The sequence below is a fragment of the Geotrypetes seraphini genome, chromosome 1 (genome assembly GCF_902459505.1).
Source record: "Geotrypetes seraphini chromosome 1, aGeoSer1.1, whole genome shotgun sequence".
NCBI classification, from domain to species: domain Eukaryota; kingdom Metazoa; phylum Chordata; class Amphibia; order Gymnophiona; family Dermophiidae; genus Geotrypetes; species Geotrypetes seraphini.
Genome location: NC_047084.1, coordinates 339,911,760 through 339,936,464, shown reverse-complemented (window position 1 = coordinate 339,936,464; position 24,705 = coordinate 339,911,760). Strand labels below are relative to the sequence as shown.

The window sequence follows — 24,705 nt, the reverse complement described above, 5'->3', positions numbered from 1 at the left end:
CTGCCTGCACCCCCTCCCCTCTCTTGAAGCCAACCCTGTTACTTTGTTGGAGCTGGACTCGCTCCATCCTATCCCTGCAGCAACTCTGTGCAAGGACAGCACGTGCAGCGATTCACATGCTGCATGTGGCTGGTTCACAAGCCTTCCTTCTGACATCAATTCTGATGTCGGAGAGAAGGTTCCGGGTCAGAAATACAGTGTGTGAGTCACTTTCTGCATCCCTTCACGGAGTGCTGCTGGGGGAGGAGGGAGTCAGTCTGGCTCCTATGAAGTAACAGGGTTAACTTTGGGGATGGGGGGTGGGGTGGCAGACAGGCAGTAAGGGAGGGAGGGATCCCCCGGTAGTGGCTTCAGCAGCGGAGGGCAGGCAGGGAGGGATCAGCGGCCAGGCCACATACCCCCAACCAGCGGCCCACATACCCCTAAGGGTATGTGTACCGCATGTTGAGAAACACTGCTCTAAGATAAGCTCTGTCTCCTGGGATCCATTCCATAGTCTGACTCTTTTGATTCAAGCTTCAACATGATTTTCACAAAAGAAGCATAAGCAAGGAAGGCTTTCTTTCTCTCTGACACACAGAAAAAACAAAATTTCTCTATATCTATATATATGTCTGATATATACATGGTGAATGGAAAAAAGGAAACCTGAATTTTACCTCATAACATGAGTTACTGTACTAAACTAAACTAAGGGCTCCTTTAACGAAGTGCATTAGCGGTTTTAGCACACACACCGGATTAGCGCACGCTATAGCGTGTGCTAGCCAAAAATCTACCACCTGCTTAAAAGGAGGTGGTAGCAGCTAGCACACAGGGAAATTTAGCGCGCGCTATTCCGTGTGTTAAGGCCCTAGCGCACCTTTGTAAAAGGAGTCCTAAAGCTTAACTTTATATACCGGGTCATCAACCTAAGGAAGCTCGACATGGTTTACATCAATTAGATAAAAACTAAAGAAAGTTTACAATGATTAAATAAAAACTAAAGAAAGTAATAGCAAAATTTTCAAAGAGATTAGTTTTCAAAATGTTTAGCAAAAAGAAAAGTTTTTAGAAGTTTGCGGATAGATTGGAAATAACTGGGGCTCCTCAGAATTAAGGGGAGCTCATTCCATAGTTGAGAAAGTTTAAAAGCCAGAGATTGACTGAAGATCTTAACTCCTTTAATTCCTTTTCTAGATGGAAGGGATAGTTTGAATTGTTGGATGCCTCTTGCAAAAGAAAATCTGTAAGCATTCCATAATAAGGGAACGAGGGAATAAAAATGCCATATAAGTCAAATTTTCAGTAATTGTGCAGAAATGAATGAATGGAAAATAATGCAATAATGCAAAAAAGTTATCACATGCTAGTGCTGTTTTCACATACCTTATAAAATACAAGGGCCAAAAATTGGAACATTCCTTGTTTCTTTGTTAAGTTGCTAGCAGAAGGAATGTTGTATCTTTGAGAACTGGTCCAGGAACCGACAAGAGGGGGAGATATTTTAGATTTGGTCCTTACTGGAATGCAGGAGGTACAGAAGGTAACTGTGTTGGATCTGCTGGGAAACAGTGATCATAAAATGATCAGATTTGAGCTGATAACTGAAGTGATGTCGCTAAAGAAATATACTGTAGCGGTATTTAATTGTTGCAAGGGCGACTATGATAAAATGAGTAAAATGGTTAAAAAGAAGCTAAAAGGGTCTGTTGCAAAAGTCAGACGTGTAAACCAGGCATGGATGTTGTTTAAAAATGCCATCATGGAAGCCCAGACCAGATGTATTCCACGTATTTAGAAAAGATGGAAAGAAGAGAAAACGAGTGCTGGCGTGGTTAAAAGGTAAAGGGGAGATATGACTGAAGTCTACCAAATTCTGATTGGTGTACAAGTGGCTCGATTTTTTTTTTTTACTATATCAAGATTTACAATGACTAGGGGACACTCGATGAAGTTAGAGTAATACTTTTAAAACCAATAGGAGGAAATATTTTTTCACTCAGAGAATAGTTAAGCTCTGGAACACATTGCCAGAGAATGTTGTAAGACCAATAAGGAATGTCTATGCTGGCTTTGGGTCAATGTGGAAAGAGGGCTTTTTTCTAACAAGATTTATAAAAGGGCACTGTACAGTGTACAGATGTTTTCTGTCATGACGGAAGCAATGAAAGCATATTCCTTCTAACAAACCTGATGTGATTGAGGTTTTGGAACCCCACAAGAACCTCACTATTTATTCCCATCTCTAAATCATTTATAAATATGTTAAAAAGCAGCGGTCCCAGCACAGACCTCTGGGGAGCCCCACTATCTACCCTTCTCCATTGAGAATACTGACCATTTAACCAGTTCTTAATCCACAACAGGAAATTACTTCCTATCCCATGACTTCCTCATTTCCTCAAGAGTCTTTAAAGAAGTACTTTATCAAATGCCTTTTGAAATCCCAGATACACAATACTGACTGACTCTTTACCCACATGTTTATCCACCCCTTCAAAGAAATGTAGTAGATTGTTGAGGCAAGATTTCCTTTGACTAAATCCATGTTGGCTTTGACTCATTAATTCCTGCCTTTGTATATGCTCTGTAATATTGTTCATTATAATAGTCTCTACCATTTTGCTTGGCTCCAACTTCAGGCTCACCAGTCTCCAATACCCAGATCACATCTGGAATACTTTTTAAAAACTGGTGTTATGTTAGCTACTTTCCAGTATTCCAGTACCATGCTAGATATTTTTTTTTTTTGTAAATCTTTATTGATTTTCCATTGCTAACAAAAAGTACAAGATGATATCCGTAACAATAACAAATAAGCACTTAAATACAAACAGTAGCAATGAAGTAATATAAGCCCTCCCCCCATAATTACCTCCAGGAATCACACTAAAGATATATCCCTCCCCTCCCTCCCCCCTGGATGTGTTTGAATTAGATTGCTGCCGTGATGCTGCCTTTTGGAAGTAGGTAATGATATGTCAGTCTCACGGTCGGCGTGGGGAGGGAGAGATGGAAGGAGAGGGCGAAATGGAAGGGTCTACGGCATTTAGGAAGATCCCGGTACCAGCAGTGGACTTTTATTTTGCTTTCCTCTACCCCAAAAATAAGCACTTCAACTAGGGCTTATTTTTGGGGTAGGGCAAGACCTAGCCCAAAAATCATGCTAGGGCTTATTTCCAGGGTAGGTCTTATTTTCGGGGAAACATGGTAACAGTTAGTTATTGGCATTAAATTGACAACAATTTAGATTTACACATGCATCTTGCTAAACGATGTTCTATAAAGATGAGCATGTAAATCCCTTAGTGCCATGGCAGGTGTATGGGCATGTCAGGGACATTCACTAAAGATGCGCACATTTATTATAGAAGTCAGGGGATCCGTACCTATTTTAGGCATAAGGATTTACACTAGGTTTCACTCGGAGCACTGTTTATAGCAGTGAATTGCAAACTGTGTGCCGCAGCGAGATTCCGGACACAGAGTGTCACTTCCGGCATCAGCGCCTCTCCTCCTCTCTGCCCCCCGTCTCATTTTCCCCAATCTCGGGGTTGTGTCTGAAGGGTCTCTGGGCATGCATGGACATCTACATGATCATGTGAATGGCGTGCAACGTCATGGCGTCAACATTGTTTATGCTTGGAGGCGCTCCAGACACTTTCTCAAACTTAGGGAAGACAAGATGAGGGGCTGGGGGGCGGAGAGGGGTGGGGTTGTGGGTGTGCCACAGAAAAACATTTGCTCCATTAGTGTACCGGAGCAAAAAAATGTTTGTAGGACACTGGTTTATAGAATAACACTCAGCACTCATTTGTTTTGCTCCCCAATTTGTAGCACTAGTTATAGAATCTGGCCAATGAGTTATATGTAGAACCACCAAATATCGGTGCTTTTACGTGGAATCTACATGTAGAATTAACAAAGATTAGTCCTATACATTTGGCTCGGACAACCTGGTTTTTCTGTATTCATTTCTAACATATCTGCTTTGGAACTGATATTGAAAAGTATTTATCTGTGTAGCAGCACCTGGTAACTGGACCACTGCCAGTAAGAGAGAGATTCAGCAGTGGTATTTGTGCTCATTAGTGATCTGTCTGCTAGCTGTTGCCCATCCCAGGAAGACAGCATCCTCTCAGTGGTGCCAGTGGAAGAGAAGGGAAGGTAACATTTGGGGATGGGGAGACGCCGACACCCCTGAAGTCCACTCGGGAGGGCCTTGGGGTTTGGATTGCAAACCGCAGGCCACCATTTAGGTAACACTGACGTATAGGATATCGTATTGCATTCTAAGATGCTAATGATTCTAAGGATTGAGGACATTTACATCATGATCTGTCTTGAAAGGTATGAGCCCAATAGTTTCCTTCTCTGCTATTCAATTGGCCTGAAAAAGAAAAGTTTTTGTGTGTAGCAGATATTCTAGTCTGGTATCACAGTTGTGAGCCTGCTGGGTCAAAGATGGAAAACACGTAGAATACCTGATTAGATTGTGAACCAATTGTGAACTGCTCGGATGGTCTGTGCTGATAGACGGTATATCAAATACAAAATAAACTTGGAAACATGAATGTGAAATCTAGAAAACAAGCAATGCAAACCCATATTTGTTTCTCTCTCTCTCTTTGTGAAGGTATTGCACCAGTATTGTTGCTGAGGATGGCAATGGAACGATTTATCATGGCAGGAATTTGGATTATGACTTTGCTGACTACCTCAGAAATCTGACTATTGATGTAAAGTTTGAGAAGAATAATCGGGTGCGTGCTTTTGAAAATAATACTAGCAATGTCAAAGAGCTTCTCAGCTTGTTATATTTGGGAAATTTTTCAGCTGAAAATTCTAACTTGAGACAGTCAAAGTTTGACTGGCTAGATTTACTACAGTTGGATACATTGGCAAAAACTTTAGGGGAAGATTCTCAAATGTTCACGGTAAAATCTGACGGGCTGCTATCACAGCCACTATTGTAACGATTTCAAAAAGACGAGTCATTCTTAAAAAACTGCATGCAAATGAGGTTCGCAGAGGGTTGCTAAATTTGCATATGCCAATTGCTGGTGATAGTGATTGGCACATGCGCAGAATATATGCACAAATAAAAAAAATAAAATAAAAAAGACCCCAGATCGATGATTGGCAGGATCGATGCTCACTCTCTCCCACTGCTGCCATAAAGCAACCCCTCTGCCACCCCTCCCCGGCAGGAGATGCCCACTTCCTCCTGCCACTGCTGTAGAGCAAGCCCCCCTTCCTGACACCCCCACAGGCAGTGGGAAGGATGCCCACGCCCTACTGCCATTGCCGTCAAGCTACCCCCACAACACCCCCAGCAGCGAGCGAGATGCCAACACCCTGCTGCCACCAAGCAACACCCCCATCTAACACCCCCTGGCAGCCTACTCCCTCCCACCGCTACCGTTGTATCCCCACAGTCCCCCTTACCTTGTTTACAAAGGCCGGCTTGAAGGATGCCTCCCACCTCCAGTTAGCAGGCCTGTCTCTTCAAAATGGCGGGCCTTAAGCGTCTGGGTCAATCAGAGCCTTAGGCCCCTCCCCAGATGCGCCAGTTAATGGAACAATGGATGACTGAATTTAGATTAAAATTGAATTAAGAGAAAACAAAATTTTTCTTTGCCTCTCCATGTCAAAATTGTGTTGAAACTTCTTTGACCATAGATAAGACAATCTATCCAATTCACCCGCCCATTAAGAATCTGGGTATAATTCTGGATCAAATGCTGGATGGGAGTGTGTGGCGCAGGGATTAGAGCTACAACCTCAGCACCCTGAGGCTGTGGGTTCAAATCCCTCACTGCTCCTTGTGACTCTGGGCAAGTCACTTAATCCCCTCATTGCCCCAGGTACACTAGATAGAGTTTGAACCCACTGGGACAGATAGGGAAATATGATAAAGTACCTGAATGTAAACCACTTAGGATATAAGTGGTATATAAATATAATATAATAAAGCCCTAAACGCGCATGAGCACTCCCATCTCCGTGCTCCCATTTTCCGTGCGCTGTAGGGCACCGCAGGTAGGAGTGTGCATGCACGAGATTCCCCTGAGGCGATTGTCGGCCGCAGCGGCTGTCGGCGGCGGCGGCAGATGACACGAAGGAAAGTGGCAGCGAGCCACAGTGTCTCCAGCAACCGTGTCCCTGCCTCTCTGTTTCCGGGCTGTGCTGGGAAAAGATGGGCTGAGGACAGGGTTAGAAGAGGAAAAAGAAGCGCCTGATCCGGCAAGTAACTCAACTGCTGAGGAAACTGCTTCCTCTAGCTGATGGAGAAGCCAGGGAGCCAGAAAGAAAGGTGGGGGGATACGGGGGGGTGGGGGGGGGGACGATACAGAGGATAAGAGAGAAAGAAAAAAAAAGAGACTGAACTGAAGGATAAGAAGGGAAATTAAGATATAGAGGAAGGGATAGAGAGAATATTGTAATCACATCATATGTCATATCTAATATAATAAAGCCCTAAGCACACATGCGTACTCCCACCAGCGTGCTCCCATTTTCTGTGCGCTGTAGGGACCCACAGATAGGAGTGCGCATGCGCCCGGCGGCACAGAGCCTGTCAGCCGCGACAGTTCTTGCTGTCTGAAGGATAAAAACCCAAAAAACCCCAGAGCTTGCTTCGGGTCCGGCAAGGGCTGCGGGTCCTGAAAACCTTCAAATTCAAGCAGCGTCTGCAGCACTCTACACATGCTGCTTCGGGGCCTTCTACTGCCCTGATTTGCTGGGCAGTAGAAGGCCCCGAAGCAGCGTGTGTAGAGTGCTGCAGACGCTGCTGGAATCAGAAGGTTTGTCGGGACCGCGGGAAGGGAAGGGGGGAAAGGGACTAAGGGAGCCGGCCAGACCATGGGAAGGGAAAGGGGGGGTTAGGGGAAATGCTGCTGCTGCACAGGGAAGTGGTGGGAGAGAAATGCTGCTGCATAGGAGGCAGGGAGAGAGATAGATAGATAGAATGAAAAGGAGAAAGACACAGGGGCAGGGAGAGACACAGAAAGACAGACAGACAAAGGGAGCCAGGGAGAGAGACAGACAGCGGGAGGGAGAGAGAGACAGAAATAAAGACACACAGACATATATTCTAGCACTCGTTAATGTAACGGGCTAAAATACTAGTAATAAAATAAACAAATAAATAAAAATAAAGTCTGACCATGAGAAACCAGGTAGATGCCCTGGTTAGAAAGTATTTTTATACCCTATGGAGGCTTTGATCTATCAGGGCATACTTTGATGCCTCATCATCAGTGGCGTACTAAAGGGGGGGGGGGGGCGGTGGTCTGCCCCAGGTGCAGCCCGGGTGCACAGCCGGCCCGGTTCCTCCCTCCTTACTGTCGCCACTGAGTTGAATCAGCACATGGGGAAGACAGAGGGGGGGGGGAAGAAGGACACTGAAAGGACATGGGGAAGAGAGAGGGGGGAGAAGACACTGAAGGGAAATGGGAAAGATAGAGTGGGGAGAAGACGCTGAAGGGAAATGGGGATGACAGAGTGGGGAGAAGATGTTGAAGAGAAATGGGGAACAGAGAGTGGGGAGAAGATGCTGGAAGGGAAGAAGACAGAGATGCCAGACTATAAGAGGGAGAAGAGGGAAGAAGATGGGTGCCAGACCAATTTGGAAGGGAGGAGAGAGGAAGAGGCACAGAACAGAGCAAATGGGAAGACGCAGAGAGAAGAGAGACAGTGGATGGAAGGAATTGAATGAGAAGATGAGGAAAGCAAGAAACCAGACAACAAAGGTAGAAAAAAAATTCTATTTATTTTTTCTTTTTTGCTTCAGGATAAAGTTGTATATTAGTTGTGTTGATAAAAATTTATAAACAAATTCCTGTCAGCTGAACATCTCTTTCTCCAGTTCAGCAGCCAGAACTTTGATTTATAAGGAAGGAATAAGCTAAATATTGCAGTACTGAGGCTTGTATGGATGCTGACGGGGATGGGGCGATGAAGGGGACGGTGCAGTGACGGAGACAGATTTTTTCCCCGTGTCATTCTCTAGTGCTCACGTCAAAAGCTTCCCTCTGACTCCACTTCCTGTTTCCGCTTTTGACTGAGCACCGCGTTGCCGATCTGAAGTTCTATTGATGACAGGGGTAGAAGGAGGCCCGTTACCGATCTTAAGTGTCATCGCAGGGGGGTGGGGGGGCGTTGCCGATCTTGTTTCCAAAATCGGAAAGGTGAGGAAGGGAGAAAGATGGGCCTGTGATGGATGGAGAGATTGAGAGAAGGGGCAGATGATGGAAGTGGGGAGAAAGGGGAGAGAGAAGAGGGCAGATGATGGAAGTGGGGAGAAGGGGAAGATGATAGAAGTGGGGAGAGAGAAGAGAGCAGATGATGGAAGTGGGGAGAAGGGAGAGCAAATGCTGAATGGAAGTGGAGAAAGAGAACACATACTGGATGGAAGGAGGGATAAAGAAAAAGGACATATGCTGGATGGGGGAAAAGATAGAGTTAGTGAGATAGTGGAGGGGTGAAGGAAAGGGGTTGCATGCTGTGGGTAGACATAGTGAAAAGAGGGAAACTGATGACTGCATAGTAAGAAAGAATTTAATTTAGATAGAGGCAGAAAATAAAGAAGGAAGTCCAGAGAAGGAAAGGGAAGAGAGAGAAGAGAGAGATAGTTGCCAGAGAACGGGGAAGGAGACAGAGATATCAAATCTGAGCAGAGGAAATGAGAAGTAAGAGATGCTAAAAACCACAGGGGGGAGGGAAAGAGAGATGAAAGGAGAGAGATGCCAGACCATGAGGGAACAGAGGGAAGATGATGGATGCCAGACCAAAGGGGGGGTGTGTCTAGAGGAGAGATGGCAGGGGGAGACAGACAGTTTCTGGAAGGGGCAGACAGTGGATGGAACGGGCAGATGCTGGATTGAAGAGACAGGGCAGATGCTGGAAGGAAAAGAGTGAAAAGAAGATAAAAGCAGAAACCAGAGACAACAAAAGATAGAAAAAAATAATTTTATTTCTATTTTGTCATTAGAATATATCAGATTTGAAATATATATCCTGCTAGAGACATAACTGGGGACTGCAAAGCCCAGGCAGTGCTTCTTTAGCTTCTAGCTGGCTTAGGGCTCTCGCGGACCAGGGGGCAGTTGCCCTAGTTGCACTCCCCTAACACTATTCCTGTCATGTGTGAGTGCAGTATTCTGTTAGCATGATATTTCTGTGTAGCATTCTGTAATAATTTGGCTTGTTCAGTTTTCTTGATAGTAGAGGGGATATATGTGGAGGGGAGACAGGGGTTTTGTTGGTCCTTGCTCTATAGATTTATATTTATAAAATGACAATTGTACAGAATATTATTTCTTTTTATACTTTAATAAAATATATTCAATATAAAATCATAACTGAGACTTTTGCGTATGGGATCAGATGGTTTGCATGGACCGAGCTTGCGGAGACGGAGCAGAAATATGTTTTTTAAATTTCAGTCTTAGTAGTTTGCCGGTCCACAAAATAATTATTTTATTTCTGCCGGTCCACGGGTGTAAAAAGGTTGAAAAACACTGCTCTAGAGCAGAGTCGGCAGTTGCGCTGAGGTGTAGGAAGGTCCCCTGATGACTCGTCTGCTGGCTTTGCTCCAGAAGAAGTAAGTTATGTCGGAGGGGGTAGACCCAGCAGACGCAGTCATCGCGGGTCCTTGCTGCAACTCCCTGCATCTGCCGGGTCAACCCCCTCTGATGTAACTTACTTCTTCCCTAGCAAAGCCTGGAGTCATCGCGGGACCTTCCAGCACGTGGCTGCTGACTCTGCTCCAGAGCTAGTAAGTCGTAGTGGGGTGGACCGGCAGCTACAGTCATTGCGAGAAAGGAGCAGGACTGCTGGAATGAAAGAGTAGTGCAGGGAGAGAAAGGGGGCAGGGTGGTATGGAAGGGTGGTGCTGATGGAATTGATGTACAGGGAAAGGGGAGAGAGACATAAGGGGGAAGGATACTGGATGGAATTGGATCGGAGGGAAAGAAAGGGGGCAGATGCTAATGAAGAGAGGTGGATGGAGAGAGAAAGGGCAGACATTGGATGGTAGTGTGGTGGGTAAAGGGGGAGGCTAAGCTGGATGGAAGTGCAGATGGGAGAGATAAGGGAGGTGCAGGAAGGAAATGGGAGGAGAGAAAGAGGGGAGCAGATGATGGAAGTGGACAGAGAGAGGAGAAGGTACTGGATGGAAGGGGTAGAGAAAGAGGGCACATGATGGAAGGAGGGGATAAATAAAAGGAGGGCACATGATGGGGGGAAACGATTGAGTTAGGGAAATACTAAAGGGGGTGAGGGAAAGAGGTGGCAAGCTGTAGGTAGACAGTAAAAAAGGAAATTGATGAGAGGGTAATAAGAACGTAATCTAGATGGATTCAGAAAATAAATTTAAAAGGAAAATGAGGGAAGAAAGGGATTGCAGAAGAGAGGTGTGGGAGAGGAAAGGAGAGGAGAGAGATGCCAGACCAATGGGGGTGAAAGGAGAGATGGAAGTGGGAGGCATACAGTTTCTGGAAGGGGCATAGAAGGAGAGAAGATGCCATATAGGGGCAGAGAGATGGCAGACAGTGGATGGAAGGAAGAGAGTAACAAGAAGATGAGGAAAGCAGAAACCAGAGAAGACAAAGGTAGAACAAAAATTTTCTATTTATTTATTGCTTTAGGAGACATGTGTCACTGTTTCTGTGGTGTTGCATTGCATGCAGAGTCCAGCTTCTTGCTGGTTCAATTTAACCTTTGTCTATGTATTTCTATTTTATCCCCCCTTTTACAAAACTGTGGAGCGTTTTTTAGTGCCAGCTGTGGTGGTAGCAGCTCTGATGCTCAGAATTCCATGAGCGTCAGAGCTGTTACCACCGTGGCTAAAATCCACACTACAGTTTTGTAAAAGGGGGAGGGGTTAGTATGTGATGACATATTCCATACTAGGCGAAGGTGTTTTCTGTGTTCTGTGTGTTCGAAAGACAGGATTGATCTGTACTAGTCTGGTTTGTTTAGTTTTACAATGGGTGTATTGCTGTTGTACTGCTTACTGCAGTATGTAAGATGCTGCCTTTTCCTAGGTACTCATGTGTGACGTGTGACTTGTTACCAAAAATCATGTTTTTCGTACAGATGGGGGGGAGTGCCAAAAAATGATGGGCCCCGGGTGTCACATATGCTAGATATGCCACTGCTCATCATTCAGACTTTTAGTCCAGTCTCTGATCCTCAGTCAGTCAGAGATTGCGTATTGTCCAAAATGCAGCGGTCAGATTTATCTTTAAGTTGAAGTATGATCATGTTACGCCTTTTTTTCCAAGAGTTTCATTGGCTGCCGGTGGAGGCTCGGGTAAGGTTTAAGTTGGCTGCATGTGTTATAAAATCATGTTTGGATTAACTCCTAATTATATTACAAATCTGTTCTCTTTCATAGACACACTAGACACTAGCATGCAAACTTCATTTTTCCATCCGTTAAAGGATGTAACATTAAAAAAATTTAGAAGACATTTAAAAACGTACCTGTTTACTAAATACTTGAGCAACTAAGCTATTCCATTCAATTGTAATAATTTTCTCTTTTGTAAACCGCATAGAGCTTTACGGTCCTGCGGTATAAAAGCCGATTGTTATGTTGAGGGGAGGTTAGCAGAAGAGGAAGTTTGAGGGAGGGGAGGGGAAGACGGTCTGTTTGAGAACTCAAGGTGAATCTTGGGAGAGTCTATGGACGTCGTGTACCTGGACTTCAGTAAAGCTTTTGACAGCGTCCCACACCGCAGGCTATTGAGCAAGATGAAATCGATGGGGTTAGGAGAGACACTAACTGCATGGGTCCATGATTGGCTAAGTGGAAGACTTCAAAGGGTGGTGGTTAACGGTACCCTCTCTAAAACATCGGAGGTGACCAGCGGAGTACCACAGGGCTCAGTCCTGGGTCCACTCCTTTTCAAAATATTCATAGGGGATCTGACTCAGGGGCTTCAGGATAAAATAACATTATTCGCCAATGACGCCAAACTATGTAACATAGTAAGTGAATGCAATTTGCAGGATAGTATGGCACAAGACCTGCTTACATTGGAAAGATGGTCCTCGACCTGGCAGCTGGGCTTCAACGCTAAGAAATGTAAGGTTATGCACCTCGGTAGCGGTAATCCTTGCAGAACTTACACCTTGAATGGAGAAACTTTAACTAAGACTTCGGCAGAACGAGATTTGGGAGTAATCATCAGTGCAGACATGAAAACTGCCAATCAAGTAGAGAAGGCCTCATCTAAGGCAAGGCAGATGATGGGATGTATCAATAGAAGTTTTGTCAGCAGGAAGCCTGAAGTCATTATGCCATTATACAAAACCATGGTGAGACCTCATCTGGAATACTGTGTACAGTTCTGGAGGCCACATTACCGTAAAGATGTGCTCAGAGTCGAATCAGTTCAGCGGATGGCCACCAAGATGATCTCGGGGCTCAAGGGTCTCTCGTACGAAGAGAGACTAAACAAATTACAGCTCTACACTCTAGAGGAACGTAGGGAGAGGGGAGACATGATTGAAACATTTAAATACATCACAGAACGTATCGAGGTGGGCGCTCAAACTCAGGGGCGGGAAATTTCATGGTGACATCAGGAAGTATTTCTTCACAGAAAGAGTGGTTGACCATTGGAATAACCTTCCAGTGCAGGTGATCGAGGCCAGCAGCGTGTTGGACTTTAAGAATAAATGGGATGCCTATGTGGGATCCCTACGAGGGTCGATCTGAAGAATTTGTCACTAGGTATAGACTTAAGAGGATGGGGCAGTAGAGTGGGCAGACTTGATGGGCTATAGCCCTTTTCTGCTGTCATCTTTCTATGTTTTTATGTTTCTATGTTTCTATTGTGGAAAAACTCCGTCATAGTCTGGGGAGAAATTGAAGGGAGATAGGAGGTGAGGGTGCTTTGAGTAGGGAGTTTAGTGTGGTAGAGAGACGCAAGGATTGGAACCATAGAAATGGGACTGCTTAAAATTTAGGATTCAGATTCCTAGAGAATTCAAATTTTAGTTTATGTAAACAAACAAACAAACAAACAGAAAACACAAACTCTACTCTTGCAAGATGAAGGGATTTCTAAAGGTGAACAAGTTGTTCCACTTAAGAGGTCATTTTACTAAGGTGCGCTAATGATTAGCAAGTGAATCTATATAATTCCAAAACTAAAAAATAAAGTTTCTGTGGGTATTAAAGATTCTAGCACTTTATAAATGCTTTATAAGAAGGTAGCTAGTGTTCTGTGTGGTTATGAACATTAATATGTCATTCTTTTATGTAACTGCATTTTGTATTAGGATGCTTGGGGGTTTAAGCACACCATTTATGGTTTATTGAATTTGATACACCACAATAAATATGTAAGAATTCACATATCAGAATAAATCTCCATTGTATACATGTGGGCTGCCTGACAAATTTTTGAGAGTCATATCATTTCACTGATCATCAGGAACTGCATTTTTTGTATATCTATAGAAAATCAGCCACCCCTAACTAGAAGGTTTTTTTAAATGTATTTTCCTATGTCAGGTTAGGAGCTAGTAAATAATAATAATAATAACTTTATTCTTCTATACCGCCACAATCTTGCGACTTCTAGGCGGTTTACAATCAAGAGTGCTGGACATTCAGCGAAATACAATAAGTAGATATTCAGAGGAAATACAGAGATCAGAGACCTCAGGAGGCAATAGTATAGAAATACAATTTGCTGAGCGAAAATGTAATATGTACATTTTAGTAGGTAATGTCCGACAGGACCTGTTGGGGATAAATAGCAACGTAAAGTTACGATAAGATGAAGATAACAGATTATATTTATAACAGTGCTGTAAGTTCAGGTGGAATAGGGAGGGGGGAGGGAGAGGGAGAGTGAGTGTGTGTGTGTGTGGTACTTTATTAAAGCGTCTCTGCAGTCTGCCCTCCTTGCTTGTTAAAAATAACACAGGCCATAAAAAAAATTATTGGTGCCTTAGGTTTTTTGACCTGTTCCCAGGGTTATTTGGGGCACTGATTCAGAAAATTGCATTGGATAGACTGCATCAGCTCTAGCTTCATAGATATGGTGGGCTTGATGAAACAATTTGTAAAGGTTTTGAATAAAGACAGTTCATGCATTGAATACGTGAGGGGGCATAATAAAAAAAACCAAATAAACGTCTAAGTCAGTAGACACTGAAGTTGGCAGTAGGGAAATGTCCATTCTTAAAAAAAAAAGTCCAAATTGAGGTGTTTTTTTTTTTTAAAGAAAGGCCTACTTGCACGTTCAGCAATCTACTGGCCCAGCCTGCCATTACGTCTACCTCTACACCACATTCCCAACTAAAAAATCGCCCAAGTCCCAAACACCCAAACCCAGACCTTTTAGGCGAAGGAGGGGCCATTCCTTCACCTAAAAGTTAGATTCTGTAACCGGCGTCTGTCAAAAACAACACCGATTACAGAATCCCCCCACCCCCTGCAACAAACGCGGCAGGAGAGATGCTTAATCTCTCCTGTCGCGATCACGATCATCCCCCCCGAACTGCCACAAATCACAGCAGGAGTGATGCCTAATCGCTCCTGCCGGCATCCCCAACAAACCCAATACCGGCAGGAGAGATGTCCAATCTTTCTTGCCGAAGGCGCGATGCACCTACCCCCAGGAAGGCGAACCCCCCCCAAACCGGCAGGATGAAGTCCAAGCCCTCCTGCCTGTTGCTGGAAGGTGAACCCCACCCCCCACCCACGAACCGGCAGGAGGGAGCTTAAGCCTTCCTGCTGGAAGGTGAACACCCCCCCACGAGCCCCCCTCAACGCCCCAGACCCCCTCCCCACCACCCCAAACCCCCCCCCCACTAACCTTAAGGTTTTACGGATGGACAGCCGTCAGGCCGTCAGGCCCGCCATTCTCAGAATGGCGAGCCTGCCTCTTCCTGGTGCATTGTGGGATGCACTGGGCAGCTAGGACCTGATTGGCCCAGGCACCTAAGGCCCACCCATAGGAGGGACCTAAGGCAACTTGGCCAATTCCGGTTGGCTCAGTTGCCTAAGGCCTTGCCTATGGGCAGGCCTTAGGCACCTGGACCAATCATGTCCTAGGCCCCTCCCTGGTGCATCCCACAATGCACCGGGAAGGGGCAGGCATGCCATTCTGAGGATGGCAGGCCAGCTGGCCAGCCGGACTGGGGATCCGTCCCTCCGTCCAACCTTAAGGTTAGTGTGGTGGGGGGGTGTCCGGGGTGGTGGGGAGGGGTCCAGGATGGGGGGTTGTTTGGGGGGTGGGGGGCTTGCAGGGGGGTGTCCACCTTTCGGCAAGAGGGCTTGGGCTCCCTCCTGCCGGTTCAGAGGTCGGGGTGCCACCATCTTCGGCAAGAGGGCTTGGGCTTCCTCCTGCCGGTATTCGGGGGGAGGTGGTTGGGGTTTGGCAGAAGGGCTTGGGATCTCTCCTGCCAGTAGTTGCAGGGGTGGGGGTACGTCACGCTGGTATTGAGTTTGTTGGGGGGGATGCTGTCAGGAGAGATTGGGCATCTCTCCTGCCGGCATTGGGTTTGTTGGGGGGGGATGCCGGCAGGAGAGATTGAGCATCTCTCCTGCTGCAATTTGTGGAAGTTCGGGGAGGGGAGATCGCGATCGCGGCAGGAGAGATTAGGTATCTTTCCTGCCGCGATCATTGCGGTGGGGAATGGGCAGGTTGCTGGGGCTGCTGAGCTGATCGTGGCAGCTGCAATCAGCTCAGCGGCCCCTATTCGGAACTTATACTTGTTTTGACTTGGTCTAAGTCAAAACGTATAAGTTCCAACTGGGCCATCTCCCTAGACTTTTTGGTCATACTTGCAGTACGACTAAGTCTAGGTCAGCCTACCTCCCCGCCCTTTCCCCTCCTCTAAAAACGCCTCTTTTTGCTCTAGGCATTCAGAGGCAGAATAAAGACGTAAGCTGGTTTTAAATATGTCTAAAACCAGCTTTGATTATTGGTACTTGGATGATCTGTCTTTTTGATCATCCAAGTACCAATTTAGGCCACTTTTTGAACATTTTTTAAAATATTTTTTTATTATGAGCCCCATAGCACATATGTTACCTGGACTTACCATGGAAAAACTGAAGGCAGGATTTTTTGATGGTCCACAGATCAGACAACTTATAAATGACCCACATTTCATAGCATCAATGAATGAAATCAAATCATGTGTCTGGTCTTCATTTGTTCTTGTTGTGAAAAACTTTCTTGGCAACAAGAATGCAGACAACTACACACAATTAGTAGAGGATATGCTGTTTCATTTCAACAGGCTTGGCTGTAACATGAGTGTTAAAGTCCATTATCTGCAGGCACTTAAATTGCTTTCTAGGGAACCTTGATGACTTAAGTGAAGAGCAAGGTGAAAGATTTCATCGAGACATAAAAACAATGGAAGCCAGATACCAAGAAAGAGGGATGCACACATGACGGTAGACTATTGTTGGAATCTTATGCAGATCCCACTCTCAGAAGTCCTACAAAAGGAGCTTCTTATGTGTTGAATAACTGGAAAGTTTGTATCATAAACTTGGGCTTTTGGTATGAAATAAATAGATTTTCATGTGGTGCACTTTTTCTTTTAATTTTTAATATGTTCCCTTCATGCTTAAAAGATATTAATTTAAATACTACATTAAAATATCCTGATTTTTTAATGGGCGAGCAGTGTGAAGAATGGTATATGGCACATGTTCTGTATCTCAAAAGCTAGAGCTGATAGGAGAAAACTGGTGCCATTTTGGAATAAGCAGGTCAAATATACCTAGAAACAGGTCTAACATTTAAGGCACCAAAATGAGTTGGCCAGTGTAATTTTTGTTGGGATTTAAATGAAAGGATTGTGGACTTCCGGCGGAAGCATGGGGCTGTGAGCAGGACAGGCTCGTAGCTCCGGTACGCCCGCTGCAGCGTTAATTATTAATCGGCGTCTTTAACTCGGCCCCGGGTGTCTGCGTGCAGGGGAGTTCTGTCGGGCGTGCAGGGAGCGTTTTCGCGGCTTGCAAGGGATGGCCGCTCGTCAACCGAAGCCAGAACGCGAGCGCAGGAAGCAGCCTGATCCTAAGATGGCGGCCCACGTGGCGCCTGCGTCGCCCGAATCCCCTAGCTCCCTCTGGGTCACGGAGGTCACCGCCGAGGTGCAGGCAGCACTGGAGGGCACCCTAGGTGACAAGCTGCAGCGTATCTTGGACAAGTTAGATACGCTGGACCAACGTTTTGCTTCCCTGACGTCGGAGGTCCGGGACACACAGCAGAGGGTCAGCTCTGCTGAGGATGCCATGCAGAGACTCACACAAGACCAGGCGGCCCACTCTACATCACTGGCAGCGCTTCGGGCCAAGGTGGAGGACCTGGAGAACCGGTCCCGCCGGAACAACTTGCGGTTCGTGGGCTTGCCGGAGTCGCTGGCGGAGTCTGATCTGGGTGACTTTCTAGAGAAGTGGTTGTCGGAGTCCCTGGCCCTCCCACAGCAATTGGGCCCCCTCTTCATTGAACGGGCGCATCGGCTGGGGTCCCGGAGAGATGATGCGGATCGGCCGCGGGTGGTTATCTGCCGCCTGCTCAATTACCGTTATAAGATTGCGGTCCTTAGAGCCCTGCGCCAGGGGAAGAAGCTGCTGTACAACAATAAACCGGTCCTCTGCTTCCAGGATTACTCGGCGGAGGTATCTCAGGCTCGGCGCAAGTTTTCTCCTCTCTGTTCCAGTCTCGTCAGGCGCAGTATTCCTTTTTCTCTTCAATATCCTGCACGGCTGAGGGTGCTCCACGCGGACAGACCGCATCATTTTGACACACTGGAAGCAGCTCGGCAGTTTGTGGAGGAGAGGTTCCCTGAGGTGGCACCGTGATCTTCTGCCCCCTTTTTCTTCTCCGCTCGCTTCTGGGGTTCCAGGCTTTGAGCGTGGGGAGTTGTCTCCCGGGTGGACTTTCCTCTTTTACAGTTGGGACTTCGCCTGAGTGCGCTCCGCACTTTATGTTGACTTTCTCTTGTGGGGTTACCTGCATTTTGGGTCTGGTTTCAGTGGAGGGGTTGGAGGCGGGGGGTTGGAGGTTTGATTTGAGTTGGAGAGAGTGGTTGAGAGTGCAGGAGTGGCTCTGGAGCGGGTTGTGGTGGGATTTGTTTATGTGAGGCTACTTGCGTGGGTCTGGGTATGGCAGGGGTTGGCTGTGTATTTGGTGTGTTTCTACTCTGTTTGTCAGTGGGGGAGTTGCTTTTGGTTCCGTTAGTTGGCTGGGTGGCTGGGGTGGAGGTAGCGGGCTTCTTTGTTGAGGGGTTTTCCTCCCTGGCTCTGTTTATTCTTTGCCTTTCCTTTGCTTGTTGTTCTTGGGTTGCCAGTTCTGGGGGGCTTCCGGGGCTGAGGGGGTTTTTGTGGGTGGCCTGCAGTGGGCGTACCTAGCTTTCAGGAAGTGGCACCTATTGCGGTGTGGTACATGGTTTGGTATGGGGTGTTGGGGGTTGGGGGGAGGGTGGGGGGGGCTTGGGGAGGTGGGGGGTGTGGAGAATGGGGTCTAGGTTGGATCAGGCAGGTGGGTGGGTGGGACTGTATGAGTGAGCGGCTGGAGGGGTGGAGGCTGGGACATTCCTCTGGCATTCTATTGTGGGATATTACGTCTCTGCATTTGGCTCTTTTGTTAATCTTTTCTGGAACATAATCTGATTTCTTGGAATGTGGGGGGGATCCATTCACCTGTTAAGAGGTATAAAATATTACAAGCGTTGAATCGTAAGAAAGCCTCCATTGCTTTTCTGCAGGAGACCCGGTTGTCCTCGGAGGAGCATGCTAAGCTCTGTTCTTGGTGGGTGGGTACACATTTGGAGGCGCCGGCTCTGGGGGGTAAAGGAGGAGTGGTGATCCTTTTTCGCAAGGGCCTTCATCTGCAAACTCACAAGGTACTTCGGGATCCTGGGGGCCGGTACCTTATTGCCTCGGTTTCTCTTAACCATAAGCCCTTATTGTTTTGTAATCTTTATGCTCCTAACAATCCTTCTGCCCACTTTTTTCAGAAGTTGCGTAACCTTTTGTTGAAGTTTGGAGATATTCCTCTGATTCTCGGAGGAGACTTTAATGAGGTCCCTGACCCGCGGATGGATCGTTCATCCTCTGTGGGACGGGAGTCGCTAAAGACCTGTACTGGGGCTTTAATGTTGTCTTCTTCTTTGAACTTATTGGACGTTTGGAGAGTCCTTCATCCGGTGGAGCGGGATTATTCCCATCTGTCCCGAGCGCATGGGACACTTTCTCGCATTGATCTTATTCTTCTCTCTCGGGATCTGCTCCCTATGGTTCGGGAGGCTCTTCTGGGTCCCATTGAAATCTCGGATCATGCTTGGGTGAGCCTTTGTTGGTTTTGGGGGTCGCCCCGGGGGAGGGGGGTGTTTCTTGGAGATTCCCCTGTCATTTGTATCGTAATACCCGCTTTCAGGATTTTTTGTTGGCCAAATGGAGGGATTTTCAGTGTACTAATCAGCAACATCGCGAGGATCCTATTCTTTATTGGGAGGCTGCGAAGGCCGTGTTACGGGGGGAAATTGTGGCCTTTGTCGCCTTTGAGGCTAAGACTTGCCACAGAGAGATTCTTAACTTGGAGCACAGGGTCCGGGTTCTGAGGCGCCGTTATGCTAGTGCCGCCACGTTGGAGCTCAAAAAACAGCTTTTGGAGGCGCAGCAGGTCTTGAATGAGCTCCTACATAGGGGGGCTCAGCGGTCTCGGGAGCATTTTCAATTTCAGCTCTTTCGGTTTGCCAACAAGAGTAGCAGGATGTTGGCGCGCCTGGCGCGTCCCCATAGAGGATCCGCAGGGGTCACCGCTTTGCGAGATGCGCAGGGTGTGCTCCATCATAAGACTGAGGCAGTGAGTCGAATCCTGCGGGACTTTTTCGCTGATTTGTATGCCTCGCCAGGCCCGGATCTTCTGGACGGGGGGGTCTATTTGGATAGCTTGGATTTACCTCATCTCTCGGCCGGGGACTCTGCAATGTTGGAGCGTCCTGTGCTGGCGGAGGAGGTGGAATGGGCGATTCGTGTCAGTCCGCTGGGCAAGGCTCCGGGACCCGACGGCTATCGTGAGGAATTCTATAAGTTGATGGTCGATGAGATCTCTCCGTTGTTGTCTGAAATTTTCAATTTAAATGTGGCCAAGGGGTTTCTGCCCCGTTATTTGAATTCCGCCACGATCATTGTTCTTCCGAAGCCGGGCAGAGATCCAACCTTGCCGGACTCGTATAGGCCCATTTCCCTGCTGAACTTTGAGACAAAATTGATGGCTAAGGTGCTGGCGAATCGGTTGGCTCGAGTGTTGCCTTCTTTAATATCGGAACAACAGGTGGGTTTTGTGCATGATCGACCGGTTTCCAAGAATCTTCGCCGTCTCTTGCTAGCCCTGGAGAAATCGGGTGTGGATGGGGGCCCCGCCGTACTGGTGAGCTTTGATGCTGATAAGGCTTTTGACCGGGTGCGGTGGGGGTTCCTCTTTGCCACGTTGCGGGCGTATGGCTTTGGCCCCTTTTTTCTTAATGCTGTTTTGGCGCTTTATGGTGATCCTGTGGCGCGGATTTCGGTGAATGGGGGTTTTTCGGATCCTTTTTCTATTCGTAGGGGGACTCGTCAGGGTTGTTCCCTGTCGCCCTTGCTGTTTGTGCTTTCCTTGGATCCCTTGATCCGGGAGCTGCAATCTAACGTTGACATCTGTGGCCTCCGGTTGGGTGCCTCGCGTTTTAAGATTGCGGCCTTTGCCGATGATCTTTTGGTTTTTTTTGACGGATCCACAGCGCTCCCTGTCTACTCTCTTGGAAAGTATTAGGGAATATGGGGATTTTTCCGGGTTCACCTTGAATTTGAAGAAATCGGAGGCTTTGTCTTCGGATGAGGGTCTTCGGCGGTCGTGGAAGGGGACCTTCCCGTTGCGGTGGGCGGATTCTTCTTCTTTTTGTTATTTAGGCATCCAATTGTCCATGAATGTTCGAGAGCTTTACCGGTTGAATGTTACTCGATTGCTCTCTACTACCAGTACTGTGTTGGCCACTTGGCGTAATCTGCCTCTCTCCTTGCTGGGGAGGGTACAACTTTTTAGGATGGTTTTGTTCCCTAAGTGGCTTTATGTCTTACAGATTTTGCCATTGTATCTATTGCGTAAGGATGTCCGGGCCCTCTCCTCCTTGTTGTCGCGGTTCTTGTGGGGGGGTCGGAAGCCTAAATTGCGGTGGCAGTTGTTGGTGGGCTCTTGGGGCCAGGGTGGTGTTGGGGTGCCGGATATTGCTCTTTATAATCAGGCCTGTCTTTTACGTCATATCCGGGACTGGGTCTTGGGTACGGATCTTTATACTGATGTTTCCATGGAGCGTGATTATTTTTATCCTTTTCATCTTCTTTTTCTCTTGCATGCCCGGTTGGTGGAGTTACCAGTTTCCAGTCGCCGTAGTGTTCTGTTTCGCCCCCTTTGGGAAGTGTGGCGAAAGCTGCTCCCTTTTTGGAGGCAGGATCCTCAGGTCAGTGTATTGTTGCCTCTGACCGGTAATCGTGCCTTTCCCCCGGGGTTGTTTCCCTCTGTCTTTGGGCGCTGGCGCGCTCACGGATTTGAGTTGTTGTTTCAGGTGTTGCGAGAGGATGGAGGGCTTCTCTCCTGTGATGAGTTGTTGCGTGGTGGTCTGCCTCCCTCGGGTCTTTTCTTTGCTCATTGCCAACTGCGGCATTATATTCAGTCTCTTCCTCGGGGTTCTCTTTCTTTGGAGTTTGGGATCAGTTTTCGCGCTTTTTTAGAAGGGGAGGTGGACCCTGCCTCCCGGATCTCGGTCTCCTTATACCATAAACAGCTTGGGGCCCTGAGACCGCCGTGGGATTTTTCCTGTGTGCTGCAGGCTTGGCAGAAGGATTTGGGGCAGGAGCTTGGGGTGGGTCTTTTGCCTCGGGCTCTGCGTGCTGTCCCAGCTTTGGTGCATAGTGCGGAGCTTCGAGAGTGCCACTTCCGGACCTTGATGAGAGTGTATGCCTCCCAGAGCCGGGCCTATCATATGGGTTGCGTTGATACCCCCTACTGTCATACCTGTCATGTGGAGGTGAACTCTTATTATCATGGTCTTTGGGGTTGTGAAAGTATTCAGAGTTTTTGGGGGGCCTTGGCTTCCTTTCTTCAGGGGCTGTTACAGGTTTCTGTTCCTGTTTCTGTATATCATATGTTGTTTGCACATTTTTCTCTGTTTTCTGTGTATACTTCTGCTGAGAAATTGTTTTTGAGCAAATGTTATATTTTGGGGAAGAAGTGTATATTGAACTTCTGGTTGGCGGATGTTCCTCCCTCATTCTGGTATTGGAGGAATAAATTACATAGCCTTCTCAGTTGGGAGGCCACTCTGGCCTCTTCCTCACGGCGAAGAAGCAGGGACTTTGTACACATTTGGACTCCCTATTTGGACAGTTTGTCTCCTAGGGTGCGTAGTAGTATCTTGAATAGACTGCAGTTGTATTCCAGTCCGCCTGTCTGATCTGGGGGAGGGGTGGGGTGGGGTGGGGGGGTATGGGGGAGGGGTCTGCTTCGGGGGGGGTGGGTTGGGGGTCAGGGGTTCTTTGTAACCTGAGAGGACATCAGAGTCCAGTCCTCTTGGGAGGTGGGGAGCCCTGTTTCTTTTGTTGGGGGGGGGGACTATTGCCAATGCTTTTGTCTGCTGTTTGTATTTGATATGGCTTGTTGTTTAATAAAAACAGATTGCACTTAAATGAAAGGATTGTGCTTTTTTGTGCTCTAAGTAAGAGATCCTTTTGGATCTGAATTTGGTTTAACATTTCAAAGAATAGTCATGTCCTTGTTGCATGCAGTTCTTGGAAAGTTGTAATAGTGTCTTGTTAATGTAGTGAAACTCACAAAGAAAGAGAATGTTGTCAGATTGCCTGTGTTGTATCTTCAAGAAAAATGTTATGTCATTTCAGGTGAAGTACATAGGAACAACCTTTATTGGCTATGTAGGTTTATGGACTGGGCTAAGTCCACATAAGTTTTCAATCTCTGGTAATCAACGTGGTAAGTACAAGCAGTTTGAACTTTTTGTATTCTGACATAACTCATAAACTGTAGCCATACAAAATGGCTGCCAAGGGCTGAGATAGCCATTGAAAACTACTTGGGCTAACAATTAATGTGTTTCTAGAATTGGTGAGGGATCTGAAGCAGTTGAACAATGCATGGGTTAAGTATCACCTCACCAATTTATCAGATGTATTTTTTGGGGTGTAAACAAACATGGATAAAGTTGAGTCAGTTGATACAGGGGGTTATTTTAGAAACATCTCCACATGTAAATAATGCATGCAACTGACCTTATTCTATAAACTGGGTACCCAACTTTGCACACTAATGGCTTAGCTGTATATGGTGCTCAAAGTTGCCTACAGAAATTTGGGCACATGTGCAATTTCCATATACAATTTAATTGATGAACCAATTTGTGATGATAATTAGGTGCTAATAATTATTGATGCTACTTGTTATTAATTAAAATTTTTGTGTACATTTTTAGATGCTGGAATCTCGTGTAATTTTTACACATGGATCCAAAAAAGGGGGGTGGCCATGGGAGGGGCATGGGTGGATTAGGGATGTTCCTGGAATTTATGCGCAATGTTATAGAATAAATAAGATCTGCATGTAATTTAGAATTTGCACCAGGTTTTACTTGGTGTAAATTCTTATGTCTAAAATTGGGTACAGAACCCAGCATCAAGTTTATAGAAAAGTGTTCAGCATGAAATTTTATCGATGCCAATTTTTTGGCATCATATATAGCATTTAGTGCGCTAAAATGGCTAGAGAGCCTTAGTAAAAAGACCCCTGTAAATGATTCACCAATAGGGAGTAGATGTATATACAAGAACACTTCCTCTTCCTTCCCCCAACAAGTGAATCTTTTTCTTGTTACTGTCGTGAATCTATATAATTCCAAAACTAGAAAATAAAGTTTTTAGAAGTATTAAAGATTCTAGCACTTTATGATGCTTTATAAGAAGGTAGGTAGTGCTCTGTTTGGTTATTGACGTTAATATGTCATTTTTGTTTGTAATTTTAACTAGAAAATAGTCGTATAGAATGGGTAGAAGTGGATCGATTTTTTTTTTTTTTTTTTACTCCAATAAAAATTACAAAGTCTTGGGGACACTCAGTGTACTATTGTTACAGGGAAATACTTTTAAAACCACTAAAATGAGATATTTTTTCACTTAGAGAATAGTTAAGCTCTGGAACACATTGCCAGATTATGAGGTAAGAGTGGCTAATTTAGCTAGTTTTAAGAAAGGTTTGGACAAGTTCCTGGAGGAAAAGTCTATAGTCTGCTATTGAAATGGACATGGGGGAAGCCACTGCTTGCCCTGGGATTGGTAGCATAGAATGTTGCTACTGTTTGCGCTTTTGCCAGGTACTTGTGATTTGGATTGGCCACTGTGGAAACTAGGCTAGATGGACCATGTCCTCTAAAAATAAAAAAAGAAGGCACTAGTATCACAAATTACCTTCAGATTTTCAATTTGCAAAGTTATTAAAAGTATTAATTAGCTTCCCCTAATTATTATGGTGTAATTTTATATCCAGGTGCCTCCGGTTAAGGACCCTGAGGATGTATGGTAGGACCTTATTATAGAAAGAAACCTAGGCACCTAATTTCTGTGATAGACATGCTGATACCGTGTTACACTAGTATTCTAACATTTAGGCACCCATATTTATACTACAT

At 46.2% G+C, this 24,705-nt stretch overlaps 1 protein-coding gene across 3 annotated transcripts in view; it reads left to right on the top strand.

Moving 5' to 3' along the window:
* The window catches only part of NAAA (N-acylethanolamine acid amidase), a 101,957-nt gene that overhangs the window by 22,779 nt on the left and 54,473 nt on the right, over positions 1–24,705 (top strand). For all 3 annotated transcript variants that reach the window (XM_033939596.1, XM_033939419.1, XM_033939504.1), the window contains exons 3-4: positions 4,619–4,745; positions 22,910–23,000. In XM_033939596.1, coding sequence (XP_033795487.1) covers positions 4,619–4,745; positions 22,910–23,000 — 218 coding nt within the window. The remainder of the gene's footprint in view (positions 1–4,618; positions 4,746–22,909; positions 23,001–24,705) is intronic.